The sequence below is a fragment of the Balaenoptera musculus genome, chromosome 16 (genome assembly GCF_009873245.2).
Source record: "Balaenoptera musculus isolate JJ_BM4_2016_0621 chromosome 16, mBalMus1.pri.v3, whole genome shotgun sequence".
Taxonomy (NCBI): domain Eukaryota; kingdom Metazoa; phylum Chordata; class Mammalia; order Artiodactyla; family Balaenopteridae; genus Balaenoptera; species Balaenoptera musculus.
In genome coordinates this window covers 83,321,562-83,340,087 of record NC_045800.1, presented here as the reverse complement: position 1 = coordinate 83,340,087, position 18,526 = coordinate 83,321,562, and the positions used below count along the sequence as shown (strand labels likewise).

At 57.4% G+C, this 18,526-nt stretch overlaps 1 protein-coding gene across 2 annotated transcripts in view; it reads left to right on the top strand.

Annotated features, from left to right (window-relative positions):
* Nucleotides 1-16,761, top strand: part of TRIM67 (tripartite motif containing 67) — a 52,926-nt gene extending 36,165 nt beyond the window's left edge. The window contains exons 4-10 of one of the 2 annotated variants that reach the window (XM_036827964.1): nucleotides 136-246; nucleotides 1,458-1,611; nucleotides 3,647-3,792; nucleotides 6,569-6,707; nucleotides 7,799-8,102; nucleotides 10,051-10,213; nucleotides 11,357-16,761. In XM_036827964.1, coding sequence (XP_036683859.1) covers nucleotides 136-246; nucleotides 1,458-1,611; nucleotides 3,647-3,792; nucleotides 6,569-6,707; nucleotides 7,799-8,102; nucleotides 10,051-10,213; nucleotides 11,357-11,422 — 1,083 coding nt within the window. In that variant the 3' untranslated portion in view covers nucleotides 11,423-16,761. Of the gene's footprint in view, nucleotides 1-135; nucleotides 247-1,457; nucleotides 1,618-3,646; nucleotides 3,793-6,568; nucleotides 6,708-7,798; nucleotides 8,103-10,050; nucleotides 10,214-11,356 lie in introns of both variants that reach the window. The other variant, XM_036827963.1, reaches the window with a different exon arrangement.
* Nucleotides 16,762-18,526: the final 1,765 nt, after the last annotated feature.

Sequence of the window (18,526 nt, the reverse complement as noted above, 5' to 3'; positions counted from 1 at the left end):
TGGAGGGGCGCGTGGAGCTCAGGAACAGAGCAGCAGCAGGGGAGGGGGCAAGGCGGGCGGGACCAATGCCGCTTGCCACTGCAGGCGACTGCTCTTCCTCGATGAGACGGTTACTAGGGATACTTCTCGTGGCAGATGGTTTGGGACCAGATCAACCACTGCACGCTGAAGCTGCGCCAGTCCACGGGGCTGATGGAGTACTGCCTGGAGGTCATCAAGGAGAACGACCCCTCCGGGTTTCTGCAGGTGAGCGGGCTGGGCATTGTTCCTCCCAATCCACTGCCATGCCCCAGACTAGCCGAGGTTCTAGGAAGGTCCCTCCCAGCGGCTTGGAGTTGAGCAGAATCTCCTGTGCTCAGCGATTCCAGAAGACCTAGGTTCTCATCTTGGCTCTGCGTCTCGCTAGCTGTGACCCTGGCTCTGTGTCATCCTTAAATGAGGAGATCAAACATCATAATCTCTAGGGCTGAAATGCCGTGCTTTCGTGCCTCGACTTGAAACCCCAATTCAACATATTCCCCACAGATGAGAAAAGACAGTCTTTGCCAATCAAGCTGGAAAGATGGCACAGGGAGAAGTGAGTCAGCAGAATCCACATGACCTGTTCCCTCAGGGTGCGGAGTCCTGCAGGTCTGGACACATGACCGCTGCCTGCCTAGCCAGTGCAGCCTTGCTGGGCATCCTTCCAGCAGCCAGTCTGACTCGGGGTCACGAGCACCTCTTGGGATCATGTCTGTGATTCGGACGGAAGCTCTGTCCTCCGTCTCTGGGGGACATGATGAATCTCCTGGATCGGTCCCCAGGAAGGGTGCATGGGGTCATGGCTCTACAGGGACACGTGCAAATGTCTGAATGAGCAGGGCTTTCCAGCAGAGGGGAACAGAGCTGTGGGTTTGATGCAGTGAGAGTTTGGAGCAGAAACTGCAGAACACCGTGGAGGAAACACAGTGGGAGGGAGGGAGCTTCACGCTCCTGGGGATGAAGGAGATGCTTTCAGACCCTGGGACAAACCACTCGTATGTTTCACTTTGCAAAGTGCTAGATCTAGCAAAAGAGGTAGAGTGAAGACTGTCTTTGTATATTTTAAAAGTACTGGACTTCCCTAGTGGTCCGGTGGTCAGGACTCCGCGCTTCCACTGCAGGGGGCGTGGTTTTGATCCCTGGTCGGGGAAGATCCCACATGACGCACAGTGCGGCCAAAATAAATAAATAAAGTAAAAAAATTCTTTTAAAAAGTATCATTTGCGTCACAAAAGGGTTTAGCCTAAAACAGCAAGTGCTTCTTTACATTTAACATGACTAAGCTGTTAAAAGATGATCTCTGCCAGGGCTTGAGTGGGCGTGCTTAGCCACCGCAGCCCCCTGAGCCCACAGAGAAGTCCCTGCCCCTTCCTTACCCTCTGCTACGTTATTTTCCCTTTGCACGCGGAAACCCTAAACTCTGTGCTTCCTTTAAGATCTCGGACGCCCTGATCAAGCGTGTCCAGGTGTCTCAAGAGCAGTGGGTCAAAGGTGCCCTGGAGCCCAAGGTGTCTGCAGAGTTTGAACTGACCTTGGACAGCGAGCCCCTGCTGCAGGCCATTCACCAGCTGGACTTCGTCCAGATGAAATGTAGGGGTGAGCCGTGGTCGGCCCAGTTCAGTTGATGCTTCTTCTGGAAGAGGCATCCACTCTGCGGCGCAGCTTAGGGCCATCAGAAGACCTGTGACACTGGTGTGACGCCGAGTGGGAGGGAGGGACTCCTGAGTCACAGACCTGGGTTCAGGTCCCAGCTCAGCCACCCGCGAGCTGGGTGACCTCTGTGGATAGCCCCCAGCCTGAGCCAGACTTTTCCCCTTTGTGAAAGGGGATCATTTGTTCATTCAGAGACACCTATCGAGTGTCTACCACATGCCAGGCACCATCCTAGGTGCTCAGGACACAGCCATGAGCAAGTCTACAGACTCCCTCACTAGACTGAGCTGATATTTAGAGAAGGAAATAGATAACACATCGATAATACAATACAACAGAGAGTATAATGTAAACTGATAGTGGCAGGTGGGACAAACAAGGTGCCTTTTGAGAAGGGGGCATTAGTAGACATGGGTTGGGGGGGAGGTATTTTGAGGTGAGGAGGAAAGAGATGTAATGTAAGGGAAGAACATTCCAGAAGGCCGGGGGGTGGTGAGTGCAAAGGCCCCGAGGCAGGTATAAGTGTTCTATGTTCCAAGAAGAGCGAGAAGGTCAGAGGTGAGAGCAGACGGGAGAAGGTGGTGGATCGTAGCAGTGAGTTCAGAGACCCACGGGGGACACGAGCTAAGGGTTAAGTAAAGTTTGCATAACTTTCCCCAGGTTACAAAATTAGCAAGTGACGTCACCCTGCCTCTCCAGAGACATTAAGGGTACGTTCAGGAGAGGGAATGAAGCTCTTTGGTTTTTTTAGACCGATATATCCAAGGGCTGAGTGCCACACCTACAGAATCTGTGAACTCAGGAAAATCCTTACTTGCAAAATACGTGGCCATTTTTAAACCAGAGACACCCAGTCTCTTGTGCATCTCTGTGCTTTCTCCCATACTCAGTTTGCACCTTCCAATCTCACCTTAATAGAACTTATGATACACTTGACTCAAATCCCTAATTCCACAGATTGACTGCCCGATACTGTAAGATCGCCTCTCCTTCCGGGATCTAGTTCCCTGGGCCTTTAACATGCTTCCAGACAAAGGTTTCAGTGGGTCTTTGCATTTTGCCCTTCCCCGCCCCCGAGAGCACCTTCCCATTTGCACCTCAGGTGAGGTTTGGAAATGCCACCTGCCCCAGGTGTGAATGAGGCGTGGTGCTGGGAGCAGAGGGAGCCTAGCAGAGGTGGAGGCCTCTGGAAAGTTGGCGGCTTGGAGCTGCTCCCGAAGGGACGGGGTGGTGGAATTCACAGAGGAAGCGGGAGAGCAAGCAGCAGAGCCCAGGGATGGAGAGAGGGCTCCTCCACGCTCATCACCCGAGGTCCCCCCGGGACAAAGGCAGGGGTGACACCCAACTAAACTGTCAACCGAATGTGGAAGATGGTGACCTAACATTTGGGCCCAAACTGAAACCTGTAGTTTTTCCAAAAACTAACGTTGCAGTTTTCCCTTTGGAAAATGTCAGCACGGACTATTTCTAAAACCTCTTGAGCCTGAACATAACTAGAGAATAAAAACATTCTCCCAATCTCACCTTAATAGAACTTATGATACACTTGACTCAAATCCCTAATTCCACGGACTGACTGCCCGATACTGTAAGATCGCCTCTCCTTCCGGGATCTAGTTCCCTGGGCCTTTAACATGCTTCCAGACAAAGGTTTCAGTGGGTTTTTGCATTTTGCCCTTCCCCACCCCCAAGAGCACCTTCCGGGCCCCAGGTGTGAGCTGCTTGCTGCCCTGTGCAGAGGGTCCGCAGAGGCCGGGCTGCAAGTCCTCCCCAGCTGCTCGTGGGGCCGAGTCAAAACCAGTGATTCTCAGTGGGCAGGTGGGCAGGGGGCAGCTCTTCCTCAGGGCTCCGGACCCAGAGGGGTGGAGTGACGCAGGGTGGCCACCTTTCCTCCTGGGGGGCGGCTGGGTCCAGGCGGCGCCCTGTGCCCTGCAGGGGTCTGTGCACTAAAGCTGACCTGTCCCCGCCACAGTGCCGCCCGTGCCCCTGCTGCAGCTGGAGAAGTGCTGCACCCGGAACAACAGCGTCACGCTGGCCTGGAGGACGCCGCCCTTCACCCACAGCACCGTGGACGGCTACATCCTGGAGCTGGATGACGGAGACGGGGGCCAGTTCCGGGTGAGGCCCCGCTGCTTGCTGGGGGGAACTCGTGCTGTCCCAGCCTCTGCCCCAGCCCGGGGGGGCTGCCCTTAGCTCTGATGCCACCAGCGAGGGCATTGGCCCCCAGGACGCAGAGCCAGTGGGCCTGGGCTCACGGGACGTGAGGCTTCCCTACCGAGGGCTGGGTCTGGGCAGGCAGAGGCGGCGGCCCCAGAAAGTTCTGGATGGTTTTTCTGTGAAGACTGACACAGGTCGGAGGCCGAGGAAGAGCTCCGAAAAGGTGTCCCCCGCAGTACCCACTTTCCAGTCGGTCCAGCAGCGCAGTGGTATCTGGTCAGCACCCTCCCACCCAGCACCCCAAAGCCGCTCCCCATCCCCTCGAGGTTCCTTCACAGCTGCCTTGCCCGGCTCAGTGCTTAGTTCACCTGGCAAGGCGGGAAGACACCTGAGAAATGTTTGTTGGGTTGGGGTGACCGTCTACATTCATGTCCCCAGTGATGAAGTCTGTGCGGACAGTAAATATCCTTAGTGAGTCACAAGTGCATCTTCTAGTCTCGGCCCGTGGTAGCAAACCTGGATGGCTCCCCACCCCAAGCCAGCCCCCTAACACATCTCTACCGTGAGACGTCACACAGTGAAGTTCAGGCTCCCGTCCAGCTGTTGTGTTGACAGGAACACCAGGGAGCACAAACTCTGGGTCTGCTGAGAGCGCCACCTTTCTGTCCCCGAGAGACCAAATAAAGACTCGTTCTAACAAACCAGCGCAGTCATAACAACTCTCATACTTCTTCTCCTGGGAAGTGGCACCCATTCAACATCTCTTGCCAACGGTCAATATTCTCTTTGTTTCCCTCAACTGGATTGATGCCTATGTCTTTTCTTTTCTTTGTTTCAAGAATTTCGGAGTTGGGGAAATCACAGCAGTACTCCCTTGGGAATAATTTGAGTCCCTGGGGATATGGGCTCTTTATTGAGAAGCTGAGGTTGCTTTGGCCAGGAATAGCGGGTCATACACCAGGTCCAGAACCTCAGCCGTTCCGGTCGTGCAAATGAGCTAGGAACTGACAGAGCTCCCTGACTAACCAGAAACCAGGAGGAGAGCTTATGGTTTTGAAATGGGAAGAAAGAGGAGACTTTGAGATATTAAAAGAAGCAGCCAGGACTTCCCTGGTGGCGCAGTGGTTAAGAATCTGCCTGCCAATGCAGGGGACACGGGTTCGAGCCCTGATCCGGGAAGATCCCACATGCTGTGGAGCAACTAAGCCCTCTAGAGCCCACAAGCCACAGCTACTGAAACCCGCACGCCTAGAGCCCCTGCTCCGCAACAAGAGAAGCCACCGCAATGAGAAGCCCACGCACCGCAACGAAGAGTAGCCCCCACGCACAGCAGCGAAGACCCAACGCAGCCAAAAATAAATATAAAATAAATAAATCTTTAAAAAATAAAAATAGAAGAAGCAGCCACAGGGCTCAACTGAAGATGGCTTCTCCCCTTTGAAGCATGACCACTAACAAAAGCTCCACCAAAGGGCTAGAATTTATGAGGAACCATGTGTTATAGTGGGAAAAGTGTGGACGCTGAATGCAGACAGACCTGGATTTGAACGCTGGCTTCTAAATGGATTAACTGTGATCTTGGGCAAGTTGCCTACCTTCTCTGAGTATCCTTGTGAAGAAAATAACGAAAATAATAGCAATGTCCCAGGGTTGTATGAGGATTAAGATGTCTTATACAGGGACTTTCCTGGCAGTCCAGTGGGTAAGACTCCGTGCTCCCAGTGCAGGGGTCCCAGGTTCAATCCCTAGATCCTGCATGCATGCCGCAACTAAGAAGTCCGCAGACCGCAACAAAGATCCTGCGTGCCGCAACTAAGACCCTGGTGCAGCCAAAATAATAACAACATAAATAAATAAACATTTTTTTAAAAGATGCCTTATACAATGCCTGGCACACAGCTACTATTATCAGTAACTTGGAAAAACAAATGAAGAGAAACACCCCTAAGTAATCAAGCAGGAAAGATGTTTTAGACAAACTAAGCTGAATGTAATGACATAGGTGAGGTGTAAGGCTCTGCATTTGGGGGAAGTTAATAGGACAGAGGAAGTTTGAAGTAAACGGGGAACAAAGTAAATGTTCTAGAAAAGGACCTTTGGGGTCCGATGCAGAAATGTCCCACCCTCTGGGGAGGCCACGAGAAAAGCAGCTCCAGGAGTCCCAAGGAGTAGGAAGAGGCCAGCCTCAGCGGTGGGAGAAGCAGGGAAGGAGGTGGAGTGCCCATCTTACTCCAGAAATGGCCAAATCAACTTGAACCACCTGCGCCTGGCCACACCCTTCCTCCATCTGCTTTTTCCCATCATGTGTGATGACCCTTCCCTTTCAAATATCTTTTGTTTTGTTTATTTAGATGCTTAGCCCATGTTTTTTCTAACTTAATTTCCCACTGGAAACCAATCATCTCCTCTTGCTCCAACCGAGAAGGACGTGGGGTTTTCTGCAGCCCCACTCCCGGGCTCCAGAGTCCTGTCCGTCCGGCCTCTCCTCTGCGGAGGCAGGACGGTCTCGGGCAGCATCCCCGCTACTGCACCTCATACCTTCACAGGAGAGGGCCCATCAGCCAGTAGGAAGGGTTTGTGTCCAACTTGGACGTGGCCTGAGGCTCGGCCACCACGTGTCCAAAATCCCCTTATTAATAACTCCATTGGGATGCTAGCACTCTTGCCCTCACCGTGTGGCTAGGAGAAGTTTTCCACATAACGGAGGCGCCTGACGAGCCATCTGGGTCTCTTCCAGGAGGTATACGTCGGCAAGGAGACCCTGTGCACCATCGACGGCCTTCACTTCAACAGCACCTACAATGCCAGGGTCAAGGCTTTCAACTCCTCTGGCGTCGGGCCCTACAGTAAGACCGTCGTCCTGCAGACGTCGGACGGTGAGCCCTGGGGTGTCTCGGGGGAAACAGATTCAGGCCCAACCCACATTTCATCCCACAGATGGGCAGACAGACAAGGGAAATCTGTGAGCTGCTCCTGAGGGAGCGTGAGGGAGTGGAGGAAAGAGCTGAGTCTGTGTCTTCCAGCCCCGCCCCTGCTCCGCTCACCTGGCTCCACGCCTCACCTCCCTGCCCCCCCCAGTCACGAAGGAAAGAGATACTCCTTCACCCCATTTGCTGGAGCTGGGAAGGGAGGCTAGGAGTTGAGAGGCACAGGGAGGCTAAACTCCCACTTCCAAGGGGCCGAGAGCGGGTAGGACGGTCCCAGAGAAGAGAAGGCACGCAGCTGCCAGGGAGGAACCTACCACTCGAATACCCAGCGCGAGAGCTCAGATCTGAGGCGTGCCCACCGCGCTTCATCCTTTCAGGTTTCAGGCAACAAGAGCACGTTGACATTCCGGGGATTTTGATCATCTGAGTCCTTCGCGTCGAGGGATGATGTAGGGGTCCCAGGACGGTGCCAGCCCTGTGTTCAGTATCACTGTTTATCCCAGCACATCCTCTGACCACCCTGAGGAACACGTGACAGCCTGGGCTGTCTCCCAGGGACGGGAGCAGATGATGCTTTTCGCCCCGGGATGGGCTCACCAGCTGGGTGCCCACGGGGGGCCCTCACCTGCCAGCGGGCTGTGAAGCAGAGCCTGGAGCTCTGGACCTTTGGTGACCTCACTTCACCCCTCTGCGTCTCAAATCCCCCTCCCACGAGGTGGGGTCTGGATATCTACTCCCTCTCACTCTTAACAGTGCCTGAAGCGTGCAGGAGGGGCTTAGAAACCAAGATTCCACAAAAGCATGTAGACTGGGGGCCTGAATGTCTGTGCTCCTTGGTGAGGTTGGGTTCATGGGATTGGGATCTTGGATGAACACATAGGAGGGAACATGAGTGTGAGTGTGTGTGTGTGTGTGAATCGCACAGGGAAGGACACTCGACACCGGGTGCCCGCTTCCTGAGAGATGCCGGTGAGTCTGTGTCTCCGAGCCCAGGTCACAGGCTGCCACTCACCCTGCCCCTCTCGCCCCTTCCTTTCCAGTGGCCTGGTTCACGTTTGACCCCAACTCTGGACACCGGGACATCATTTTATCCAACGACAACCAGACGGCCACCTGCAGCAGCTACGATGACCGGGTGGTGCTGGGCACGGCGGCCTTCTCCAAGGGCGTGCACTACTGGGAACTGCACGTGGACCGCTACGACAACCACCCGGACCCCGCCTTCGGGGTGGCCCGGGCCAGCGTGGTCAAGGACACGATGCTGGGCAAGGACGACAAGGCCTGGGCCATGTACGTGGACAGCAAGCGCAGCTGGTTCATGCACTGCAGCTCCCACACCAACAGGTGCGCGAGCCCCTGGCCTCCCCGACACGGGGCTTAGGGCTGAGGGAGGAGCTCCCACACCAACAGGTGCACAAGCCCCCCGGCCTCCCCGTCGCGGCGCTTAGGGCTGAGGGAGGAGCGCCCGCACCAACAGGTGCGCGAGCCCCCGGCCTCCCCGTCGCGGCGCTTAGGGCTGAGGGAGGAGCGCCCGCACCAACAGGTGCGCGAGCCCCCGGCCTCCCCGACGCGGCGCTTAGGGCTGAGGGTCCTCCTGCTGTTCCCACGTTCCAGGGTCGGGATGGCGGGCAGTGTCTTCGGCCACTTTGGCGTCCAGCTTCCAGGGAGAAGCGAGCGCTGGCCCGCAGCGCAGAGGGGGGAATTGGACAGAGTCTAGAGCAGAGCAGAGCCAGCGGGTGTGCAGGCCGCCCCTCGGCTCTGGTTCTCCTCCGGCCTCGGCTCTGCTTTCCTCCACACCCGTCAGCCCAGCAGGGCTGTGAATCAGCCTGGCGGGAGGTGCGGCACCCTTGGGGCGCTCCTTGCTGGTGGCTCTGTCCCGGGCACCCCCAGCACTGCCTCACCCTGAGTCCGGCCCTGGCAGTGGTGTCACCAGGCTGGACACGGGAAACTCCCATGCTGCGGGGACGGGCCCTCTGGGGCTGCCCTGGCCGAGGAACCCACAAGTGGAGGGCTGTGACCCTCGGAGCCGCCTCCCTGCTGTGGGGTTTCCTTCCCGGTCTGCTGAGGGCCTTCTCCCCAGCGGGGAGAGGCGAAGGGCCCCGAGAGGCCGACCTCCCTGCTCGCCAGCGCTGGGCAAGGTCAGCTCTGGGGGCTCTCGGTGCTCTGGGCCCACCTGCAGCTCCTGCAAATGGGCCCAGGGGTCCTGGTCTGGGGCAGGGACTTGCCTGAGGATCCTCGGGGGGATGGGGGGCGGGGATGGAGGCCGATCGGACCCCTCGCATCTGCCTTTTCACTGGCAGTGGCCGTCTCTCCAGAGGCAGCTCTGCGCGGGCGCTGCGGGCTGCCTGCTCACGGGACCGCGCAGGGGCCGAGGCCAGGCCCACCAGCTCCGCCTCTACATGCTTAGGCCACGCAGGCGCCCAGATACACTGGGACGGGCGTAACAAGAGGGGGCAGGTGCGGAGCTTTCTCTTCGTGCCCCATGCTGCGGGAAGCCCCTGGCTCCTACGATTCCATCTGGGCCCCGGGAAAGTGCGAGTGTGATCGCCATTTTGCACATTATGAGATTGGGGCTTAAGGTTGATGCCCAAGTCACAGGGCTCATTAGAGGCGGTGTCAGGGGTTAACTCAGGATGCCGGCTCCAGTTCCGGGGGGCAGGGGCGAGGCGGAGCGGGCGGGGGGTAGGCCGGGGGACCCCGGGGGAGGCTGCCGCTTGGGCGGGACTCACGCCGGTGCCTCAGGCGGGTCACTACCGCCACCTGGTGGTCAGCATCTGAACAGCACCAACAGGCCCGCTGCCGGTTCCCTTCCCCACCGGCGGGCTCCTGCCCTGGGCCCCGGCTCACCCTCCGGGAAACCTGCCCTCTGAAAACACCCAGCGAGCGCTCCTCGCCATTTCCCGTGCTCCCAGCCCACCATCAGCCTCCAGCTGACCAGCTCATGCCCAGTCAGGAAAGGACAAGGATGGTTTGGTGATCCGAGCAGAGCAGCTAGTGTCAAGGCCGGCCGACCTCAGCCCCAGCCACGGGACGGGACGGTCCGACGGCCGCCTGGTGCTGCCCGCCTGAGGACCGGCCCCGCCCGGTGGAGGCGAATCCCAGCCACCACGAAACGGAGCCTCGCAGCAGGTGCCAGGAGCGTCACGACGCACGCCCTGTGCCCCGCCGCGGGTCACCGTGGGGCGGCCAGCGCCCTGCCCCGCCGCGGGGGCTGTGTTTCTAGGCGAGGGTATCCCCAGCATCCTTTCGGTGATCTCCCGTCCTCACCTGCGTGCCGGGCTCCTCTTCCCAGGACGGAAGGCGGCGTGTGCAAGGGGGCCACCGTGGGCGTGCTGCTGGACCTGAACGAGCACACCCTGACCTTCTTCATCAACGGGCAGCAGCAGGGCCCTACGGCCTTCAGCCACGTGGACGGGGTCTTCATGCCGGCCCTCAGCCTCAACCGCAACGTGCAGGTACCGTGCACCCTCCAGGCTGGGGCCGGTCTGCCGCCCCCCCGGCCCCGGCCCCGCTGCCCGTGGGCCTCCGAAGTGCGCCGGGCAAAGGGGGCTCTAAAGAAGCCACCCGCGGTGCCGCCCAGGCAGGGAGCTTACCTACCGGCCCACCTGGGCATCCCCTGGAGACGCCCCTCTCCGGCATGATGTTTACTTGCTTGTCCGCTTGAAACGAGCAGAGGCTCTAGGTGGCGGCTTCGGGGCGGGGTGCGAAGGGGGCGGGTGACAGGCAGGGTGGAGAGGGCCAGGGAGGAGGAAGGCAAGTCCTGCTTCCATGTTCTGGGAGAGAGGAAGGTCGGTGCCCCTGCCCGGCGTGGGCCCCGATGGCCCGGGGTGTGCTGGGCCTCCACGTGGCTTTCCCCCGAGAGGAGAGACTGAACTGAGGCAGGACCTCTCCTAAGGGTTCCTTCTCACCCTCCCTGCCCCTCTGGCTCCTGCGTGAAGCAGGCAGCCCCTCAGGGCCGGGCCCAGTCCTGGGGGCTGGGGAGGTACCGCCGGCCCAGGAGGCCCGACACACACAGAGGCAAAATGGGAGCCCGGTGAGGGTGTGAGGGAAGCTTGGAGGGCAGCGTGGAACAGGGTGCCAGCCTTTGTTTCTGGCACGCTGCTCCTCCCCCCGGGAGGTATATGGGGTGGGGGGCAGAGGCCTGCTTCGTGGTGCCCACTCACCCTGAATACTGTCACTTATTGATTGATTTGTACGTCCAGTCCTTGCAAAAGGGCTTTGGGGCAGCCTGAAATATGGGCTGCTCTTCCACAGTGTTAATAGAACAGATGTAGGAAAGAGGGCCATGGAAAGAAAGCAGAAACGAGTATAAACCCGGAGCCCCAGTCCCCCGACTGTCAAAGAGCGTCAGCCTCGCCGGGGCTCCTGGCAGCTGGGGTGGTGTGAGCAAAGAGGCAAAGACCAGCCCCTCGGGGCAGACTCCTGGGCCGGATGTTAGTGAGGCCGAGCATGATAAACAGCAGACTCGACAGCGCGGAGAAGGCGGGCTGCTGCCCGTGGGGACCCCGGAGCAGAGGCCGGCGCAGCTGCTGAGCTCTCGGCGCTCAGGGTTCACGGGCGGCAGCTCCTGCCCTCGCTCACCGCACCTTCTTTTCCAGGTCACCCTGCACACGGGATTGGAAGTGCCAACCAACCTGGGGCGGCCAAAGCTGTCGGGCAACTAGCCTCTCAGGCCCTGCTCTGCACGGCTGTCCCTCACTGCACTCACATAACCCCGAGGGCAGCACAGCGACAACTTGGGTGCAACCCAGCAGCCATTGAGCATCTTAGAGACCCGCTTTCTTTGGGGGACGGAGAATGATCTGCAGGCTGTGCTCACTGCGGCCCCTGTCGGTGGTGAACACGGGTGTGTGTTTCCCCTCATTCCACCCGCCGTCGCAAATACGAAGAGGGACCTTTCTCAAGGGAGCAAGGAAGCGTTCGGGGTTTCATTTTGTTTCCTGCCTTCCGATTTCAAAGCTTGTCTTTTGGGGGGCAAGAGGAGAGCAGGCTCTGAGACGTGAATCCTGAGAGCGGGAGGCAGGGGGACGCTTGGGAATCTCGTGGCCTCAGCGTCAAGTCTTTGCTGGACTCTGCTCCTTCAGAGAACCAAGGGTGCAGGTTCCCATCTTTGCCAGGAAACGTTGTTATCCTTTAGCTTTTCGGTTCTGGAGACTTCAGTACGTTATGCCACTTGCAGACCTAATCCAGGATGGATAGAGAGGGATGTTAATCATTCATCATGATCTTTGCCGCTCTCGTTGAACTGTTGAGAACTTTTTAAAATGGTTTCCTTAGGTCCTTCATTAATCCACCAACCTCTCTCTCTGTCTCTGTCTTTCTCTCTCTCTTTCACACACACACACACACCAGTCTGCTACAATTCATTCACTCAGTTCTTAAACACAAAAGAAAACACTGGAATCTGAATCACTATGTGATGAGTCTCCACGTGGCGATGGCTTTTTTCGGGAGCTGACTCCCCACGAAGTTAGCTGCAAACCTGAGTTACTCTTCCGAGCTCGGAGGCTGTCAGACTCACGAGCGTATGAGATGGGAGACCCTGGGGAAGTCTCTCATACTCAGTCCACCTTCACTTTGAGACCATCTACTGTCAACGTGAAAGCATCATGAGAGCAAGAAGTGGCCCCGATGGCAGGGGAGGCTCTGCCCTGACGGGGCGGGCAGGACTCTGCCGAAGGCAGGAAACAGATGACAACATCGTGTTCCTGGTCTCCCTGCTTGCCCCCCAGCCTGGATGTGCAGAGCCCACGTGGCCAGGGCGGGGCTCTGGGGTGAGCCCTCCCCTGCCTCCTGGGAACGCTAACCTTCTGCCTTGAGTCCGCGTCTCAGAAAGAGCCCGCCGCAGGGTCTGAGCCCGGAGCGGCCGCCGTCCTGGCCCCGGAGCCCCTCCCCCTCCTCCCCCGTCTCTTCTTCCTTGTCCTCCACCGCCTCCATCTCCAACTGGTAGTACGCCTTTCTCTCTCCTTTTTAAAAGAATATATTTTATCAAGCATTATTTTTGAGGGCGAGGGGTAACTTGTCTATTTGCTGGGTTGGATTTTTATAAAACTTAGCCCGGAAACCGGCACCAACTGTGTTTACTCAGTTCTACCTGCTTGTTTAGACACTGCACTTGCTTTCCGAGTCAGCCCGGCCAGTGCTGTGCAAATCCTACCCTCTATTCAGCAGATCCGACAATCCTACCTCAAGCCCCCGCTCCTGGACGGAAGGCTGTCTGTCTGGCCGCGCCCGCAGGGGTGGCCTGCGAGGCCGGCTGCCCCGCGTCTGCAGGAGCCGCCTGGTGCTGTGTTCACGCCCCGGCCGCCCAGGTCCTGCCAACCACCCGCTCGGTGCAGTCGAGGTCTTGCCCCATCCTCCTCGTCCGGCGGGTGGTTCTCAGGGCACCCCGAGGTGCTCCGCATCCCGACCCGAAGCCCCGGCCGGAGCCCAGCAGGTGATGCGCACGGCCCGGCGCCCCGGCTGCCGGGTCCCCATCCGCCCGGCCGCCTGTCCCATCTCCGCTGCCACTGCCCTTCCGTCTCACTCCTGGGCCACGGCCCCGGTGGCCTCGGCTTGGAGGGTGCGGAAGGTTCCTGAAGGTTGGAGGAACCAGAGGAGGCACAGCCTTCCCGGGGCTGAGGGAGCCAGATGCGTCGGCTTTGGGAAATGTCTTTTGGGAAAGATGAGCTCGTGGGACCGGCCGGCGGAAGTGGCTCTTTTCGGTGGAGTCTGGGTGAAAGGCTGGGGAGCTCCCAGAATCATGGAAGCCGGGTGACCATGTGGCCCTGGACCTGCATCTTTGGGGAGGAGCTCCTGGACATCAGCCTGGACTTGGTCCCAGCCTCGGGAGAGCCAGCACCTGGGTCAGAGGGAGATGGGAAAGGGAGACGGGAGGCCTCTTTAGGGAGAACGTGACCTGCGGCTCAGAGAGAAGCCGCCGGGACTCTCTCCCCACGGCCGCGGCGGCCCAGAGGGGCTGTGAGTGCGGAACCGGTGAGCACGTGCCTTTCCCAGCTCCTCCAGGGGCCCAGAAGCAATACAGCTGATACTGGGGACCGCGTCAGGCTGTCCTACAGCCACCTCTCCTGTCCTCAGCACAAAACACCTTCTAGGAACCAGAAGGGACCTCAGGGAGAAGGCAGGTCCGTGCTGCACACTTGTGTTCTCGAGGAACCAGCAGACTGAAGAAGGGACTCGTCAACAACTCGTGGCCTTGGGTCACCCTCTCGAGAGGCCTGGGATTCAGAGTAGAAGCGACAGGTCACGGGCTTCTCATCTACCATGGAATTCCCCGTTCCTTTACAATGCGGTGACATGTTTGTACATAAAAATGATATCAAGATGATGCTTTGGTCGGGCTGGCTGACGGATAACTTGGTATTCGTCTATCAAGCGGTCTCGGTGAGAAAGGAATTCAAAGTAATTTAAAGTGTCAAGTTCCATTACATTGTAAATAACGCACCCCCCCGGCAACGTAGTTCTGCAGTTTGTTCTTTGCTAGTGAGCCAGTCTGGTCCAAGTGTATGCCTTTCCTTTTAGAATTAATCTCTTTAAAAATTATCCAATAGCATTTCACTGCATAACATCCTAGCTCCTAATTCAAAGCAAGGTAAGACATTACACACAGCCCGGCTTCCCCCTGTCCTGTTTGGGAAAACAACGATTCCAATTAAAGCGGGCATCCGTCATCCTGACCCACGAAGTGACTCACCTAAAAACTATAAAACTGTAGATGGTTATAGGCTGAGCCTTCAGCCCTATACGTACGTATCTGTAGTTTCGACAGCAACCTCAGGCGCCCTGTGGCCCGCCGACACTGGGCAGGGTCATGCTTATGGCGCGAGCCTGGGCAGAACAGGGGTTCAGAGAGCGATGGGGACACGCCCATCCTCCTCGCTCTTAGCGCCCAGGACTGCCCCACGTCTCTGGTGCCCCTGCCCTCTGCCTACCAGAGCACTCAGGAAACGACCAGGACACAGGATCTATGTGTGCTTCTTCCAGGGATATTTGCTTTTAAGCCTTAATTCTAGTTGCAACTGAAAGGCTTGGTCCCCTGAGAAGGCGGGTTTCAGAGCAGGCGAGCAGGCCACTCGTACAGGAAGCTGCCGCTGGTCCCAGGGCGCCTGCTGGCTGTGAGGTCGGGAGCGTGGATACAGCCCCAGGGGACTCAGCCTGCGAATGCTGAAAAACACCATCCCAAGACCGTGGGCGATGCCAGGAGTTCTCAGCCTCAGCACTACTGACATTTGGCACGGTGGGCGAGGGTGAGAGGGGTATTTCTCTGTTGTGGGCTCCTGCCCTGTGCACTACAGGATGTTGAGAATCAGCCCTGACTCACTAGATGCCAGTAACGCCCCAAATTAGTCGTGACAGGTAGAAGCGTCTGCAGACTCCCTGGCTGAGAACCACCAGGTTATGCTGGCAGTCCGTCACGCGTCCATACGTAGAGTGACGCGTGAGGCGTCCACGCTGGGGTCCCCGGAAAGCCTGTACCGCGAGGCTGGGGGCTTCACCTGGGGCTTTCCCAGGTCTGCAGTGTCCTGCCAGGTGGGGCAGGTCGGTAAAATGAGGGGAGCCTCTCACAGAAGCCAATCCGTCAGGTCCCACTCTGTATTCCCCAAATGTCCCCAACCCACCCTCATTCCTAGAAAGCAAAACTCCTTACCTGTGTTTTTGCCTGCCCGCTTTTTGCCTTCCACTTTTGACTGGAAGGAACTTCGGAGGGGTGTGGCCTTCAGCTGGTCAAAAAAAATCTAATCAGCTATCATCAAAAAGCTATTCAAGGCGTATAACTGATTCACTTTGTTATAAAGCAGAAACTAACACACCATTGTAAAGCAATTATACTCCAATAAAGATGTTAAAAAAAAAAAAAAGCTATTCAAGGCCTATGCAGGTCCTGGGAAATCTCGGCTTTTCTTCTGCAAGTGAGCCAGGAGCTATTCATTGGTCACATTCCTTGATCCACAGCTTTAACTTTCAACGGACTCTAAGACAGTGAAGAGTCGGTCTGGGGCGGGAGACCAGGCTCAGCCCTCAGAAACGCCTCTCCTTTAACCTGGTACCGGTGCGGCCAAATCTCTTCAGTGTTTCTGTGCCTCAGTCTCCCCGCCTGAACGTGGGAGCGGCCACGCTAACCTACCTCGTCTGGTGTGCTGTGAGGAACACAGGAGAACGCTCCTTACAGAAGAAAGTGGCGCATTTCGTCTATGGAGCCCAGGCTAAGAGCTCACATTCAGAGGACGTGCGGTGACCTTCCCGAGCATTCTCTGACCAGTGTCTTCCACCCGAGCCTCTTGCGACCAGGAGCACGTGTTGATTACACAGCTGCCTGGCCGCGAGGGGGTAAAACCGGCTTCACGTGAGCACAGAGAGAGCAACACAGCAGCTGTTCCCACTGTCAGAGCAGAGGAGCCGTCAGCAGGCTACGCGGCAGTGTCCCCAAAGGCGTCTGCAGGCAGAGACCCCCTTGAAACATGCAAGGAGAGTGACCGCCTTCCTGCCTCCTTGGTTACCTTAGTTCTAGTATCTAAGGGGTCCCCCAGCCGATGATGTGTCTCCTCTGTTTCCAAAGATCTCAGCAGAGGGAGCAGCTTTAAAAGCCAGCGTCTAAGCGTGGAAGGCCGGTTAGGTGGCGGGGCTGCTCTCATCACAGGCTGGGACTCACTTGCGCTACCTGGTAAGGGGGGCTCCTGGCTTTCGCGATGAACCATGACGCCTTGAGTCAGGAGGTGGGAGCTGAGGGTCCAGGCAAATCTCTAAGCCGCGGGAGGCATCGCCTTCTCTCAAAGGGCACGGCTCCCACAGGGCGGGGGCTGCCTGGCCGGGTCCCGGGAGACCCAGGGGACTCTAGGGCCAGCAAGGTGGGCACTGGTCCCCAGGCCAGGCCCTCAGGAAGCCTCCAAGGAGAGTCCAAGACAGGCTTCAGGTGCGGAAAAGTGACTGCTTGCGGCTGTGGACGCAGGAGCGTGGCGGATGCTTCCTGGGGGAGGCTGCGGCCTGGGGAGGGCCTTTCGGACTCCAGACCCCGGGGTTGCTCAGCACCAAGAGGAAGTGCAGAGCGAGCAAAGCAGAAAACGTGAAATGCATGATGTAGGATTGCTGCTTTCACACTAAACTGTTGTATCAAGCATGAGAGATGTGTGTTTAACGTTGGCAAAGGAATTTTAAGAGTAACAAAAAGCTTTGTGTCCTTGTTTCGGCTGTCGACAGAACCTCCATCCTCCTGTCTTTCTTTACCCCGCCCTCTCCCTCCCCCCATCCCTCCCCCACCGCACCCACTTTCTGTTGGGAGCTGTTGGCATTTGGTGGCAGCTCTTGGTCCCGTCGGTGTTCACGTTCAACTGGAAACACGGATGAGGGAAGTGGGGGGAAGGTATGCAACTTTTTTCTAATTTTTGTATTGGTATCCCAAGCGTTTGTATTTTTTGAATTGCAGACACTGTGTTTTCTGGTCCTTGGGGGTTGGTTGAACTTCGTGTATTGCCTTTTGGAAAACCTGAGTTTTACCACAGTCTTAAGCCAGATTTGAAATAAATTCTTTTGACACTGCCAACAGCTGAAAGACAAGGTATGGTCTGTGATTACTGCTCAGCGGCAAGGTCTGCCTCTCTCCAAAGTGGCCTAAGTGCCAGCTGGATGGGGCAGAGACTGTGGGGCGGGGTGGAGGGACCCCAAGGTCAATGTGCTTCTGCGGCGTGACCCAGGAAATCGTGAAGTGATTACATTTGACTCTCTTTTATAAGGTACCATCTCAAGCAGTCCATGGAATTCATTTTTGCAAGAGGTAATAAGGCTGGACATTGATAACAGTTAACATACGGTTAAAGATAAATTCACATATGAAAAATTGATCATGGGTTACAGTGGAAGCTAAGATTTGGGGGAAACGTCCTAAGTGACCTGGGAGCATGAAGGAGACTGACCAGCCCCTTCACCCACAGACCGAGCCTGTTGTCTGACTGAACACTCTGTCCCTTCTTAACTTTCCTCAAATTATGCTCCCCAAGAGCAGCTATCTCCCGTGCGCCACCCCCCCAGCCCAGGACCTGGCCTCAGCCATCAGTCACCTGCCAGACCACTGAGTGGTTCAGCAGGGTCGGGGGCAGTTGCAGACTCTGAGAGCAGAGGGCAGGACGTCCCTTGGAGAGAGCTCTTGGCATCAACACAAAGAGAAGGAAGCGGAATCAGGCCAAGGGAGACTCAGCGAAGGCCTCACACCTCAACTGGAGTTGTCCAGAGTTGGGATGACAAGCCTGGGCTTGAACACCCTCACATCAGGACTTCCCTGGTGGTCCAGTGGCTAGGGCTCCGCGCTCCCAATGCAGGGGAGCCCGGTTCAATCCCTGGTCGGGGAACTAGATCCCGCATGCGTGCCGCAACTGAGTCTGCATGCCGCAACTAAGACCCCGTGCGGCCAAATAAATTTAAAATAAATAAATATTTAAAAATAAGAAAAATAATACCCTCAGGTCAATCATCGCTGCCCGTGGCCACCACGGGAAGGGGGCGGGCAGTCCCTGAAGAGCGCTGGCCGCCGAAGGCTGTGTGCTCAGCACTCAGGGTAGCAGAGGGACCAAGTCCTTACTCCCGACGGGGGGTCTGCGGGGGACATCGCAGGGCCCACCGGCCCACACCCCCGTGCCACCCATCTGCGCCTCCCTGAAGTCTGGGGAGAAGCTCCTCTAGAGCCCCAGCAAGGGGAGCTGCGCCGAGGAAGGCTCGCCAGGCCTGGCGCTGCCCAGACAGACACTCACCGTCAGTGCCCTCTCCTCCTCATCCTAGAC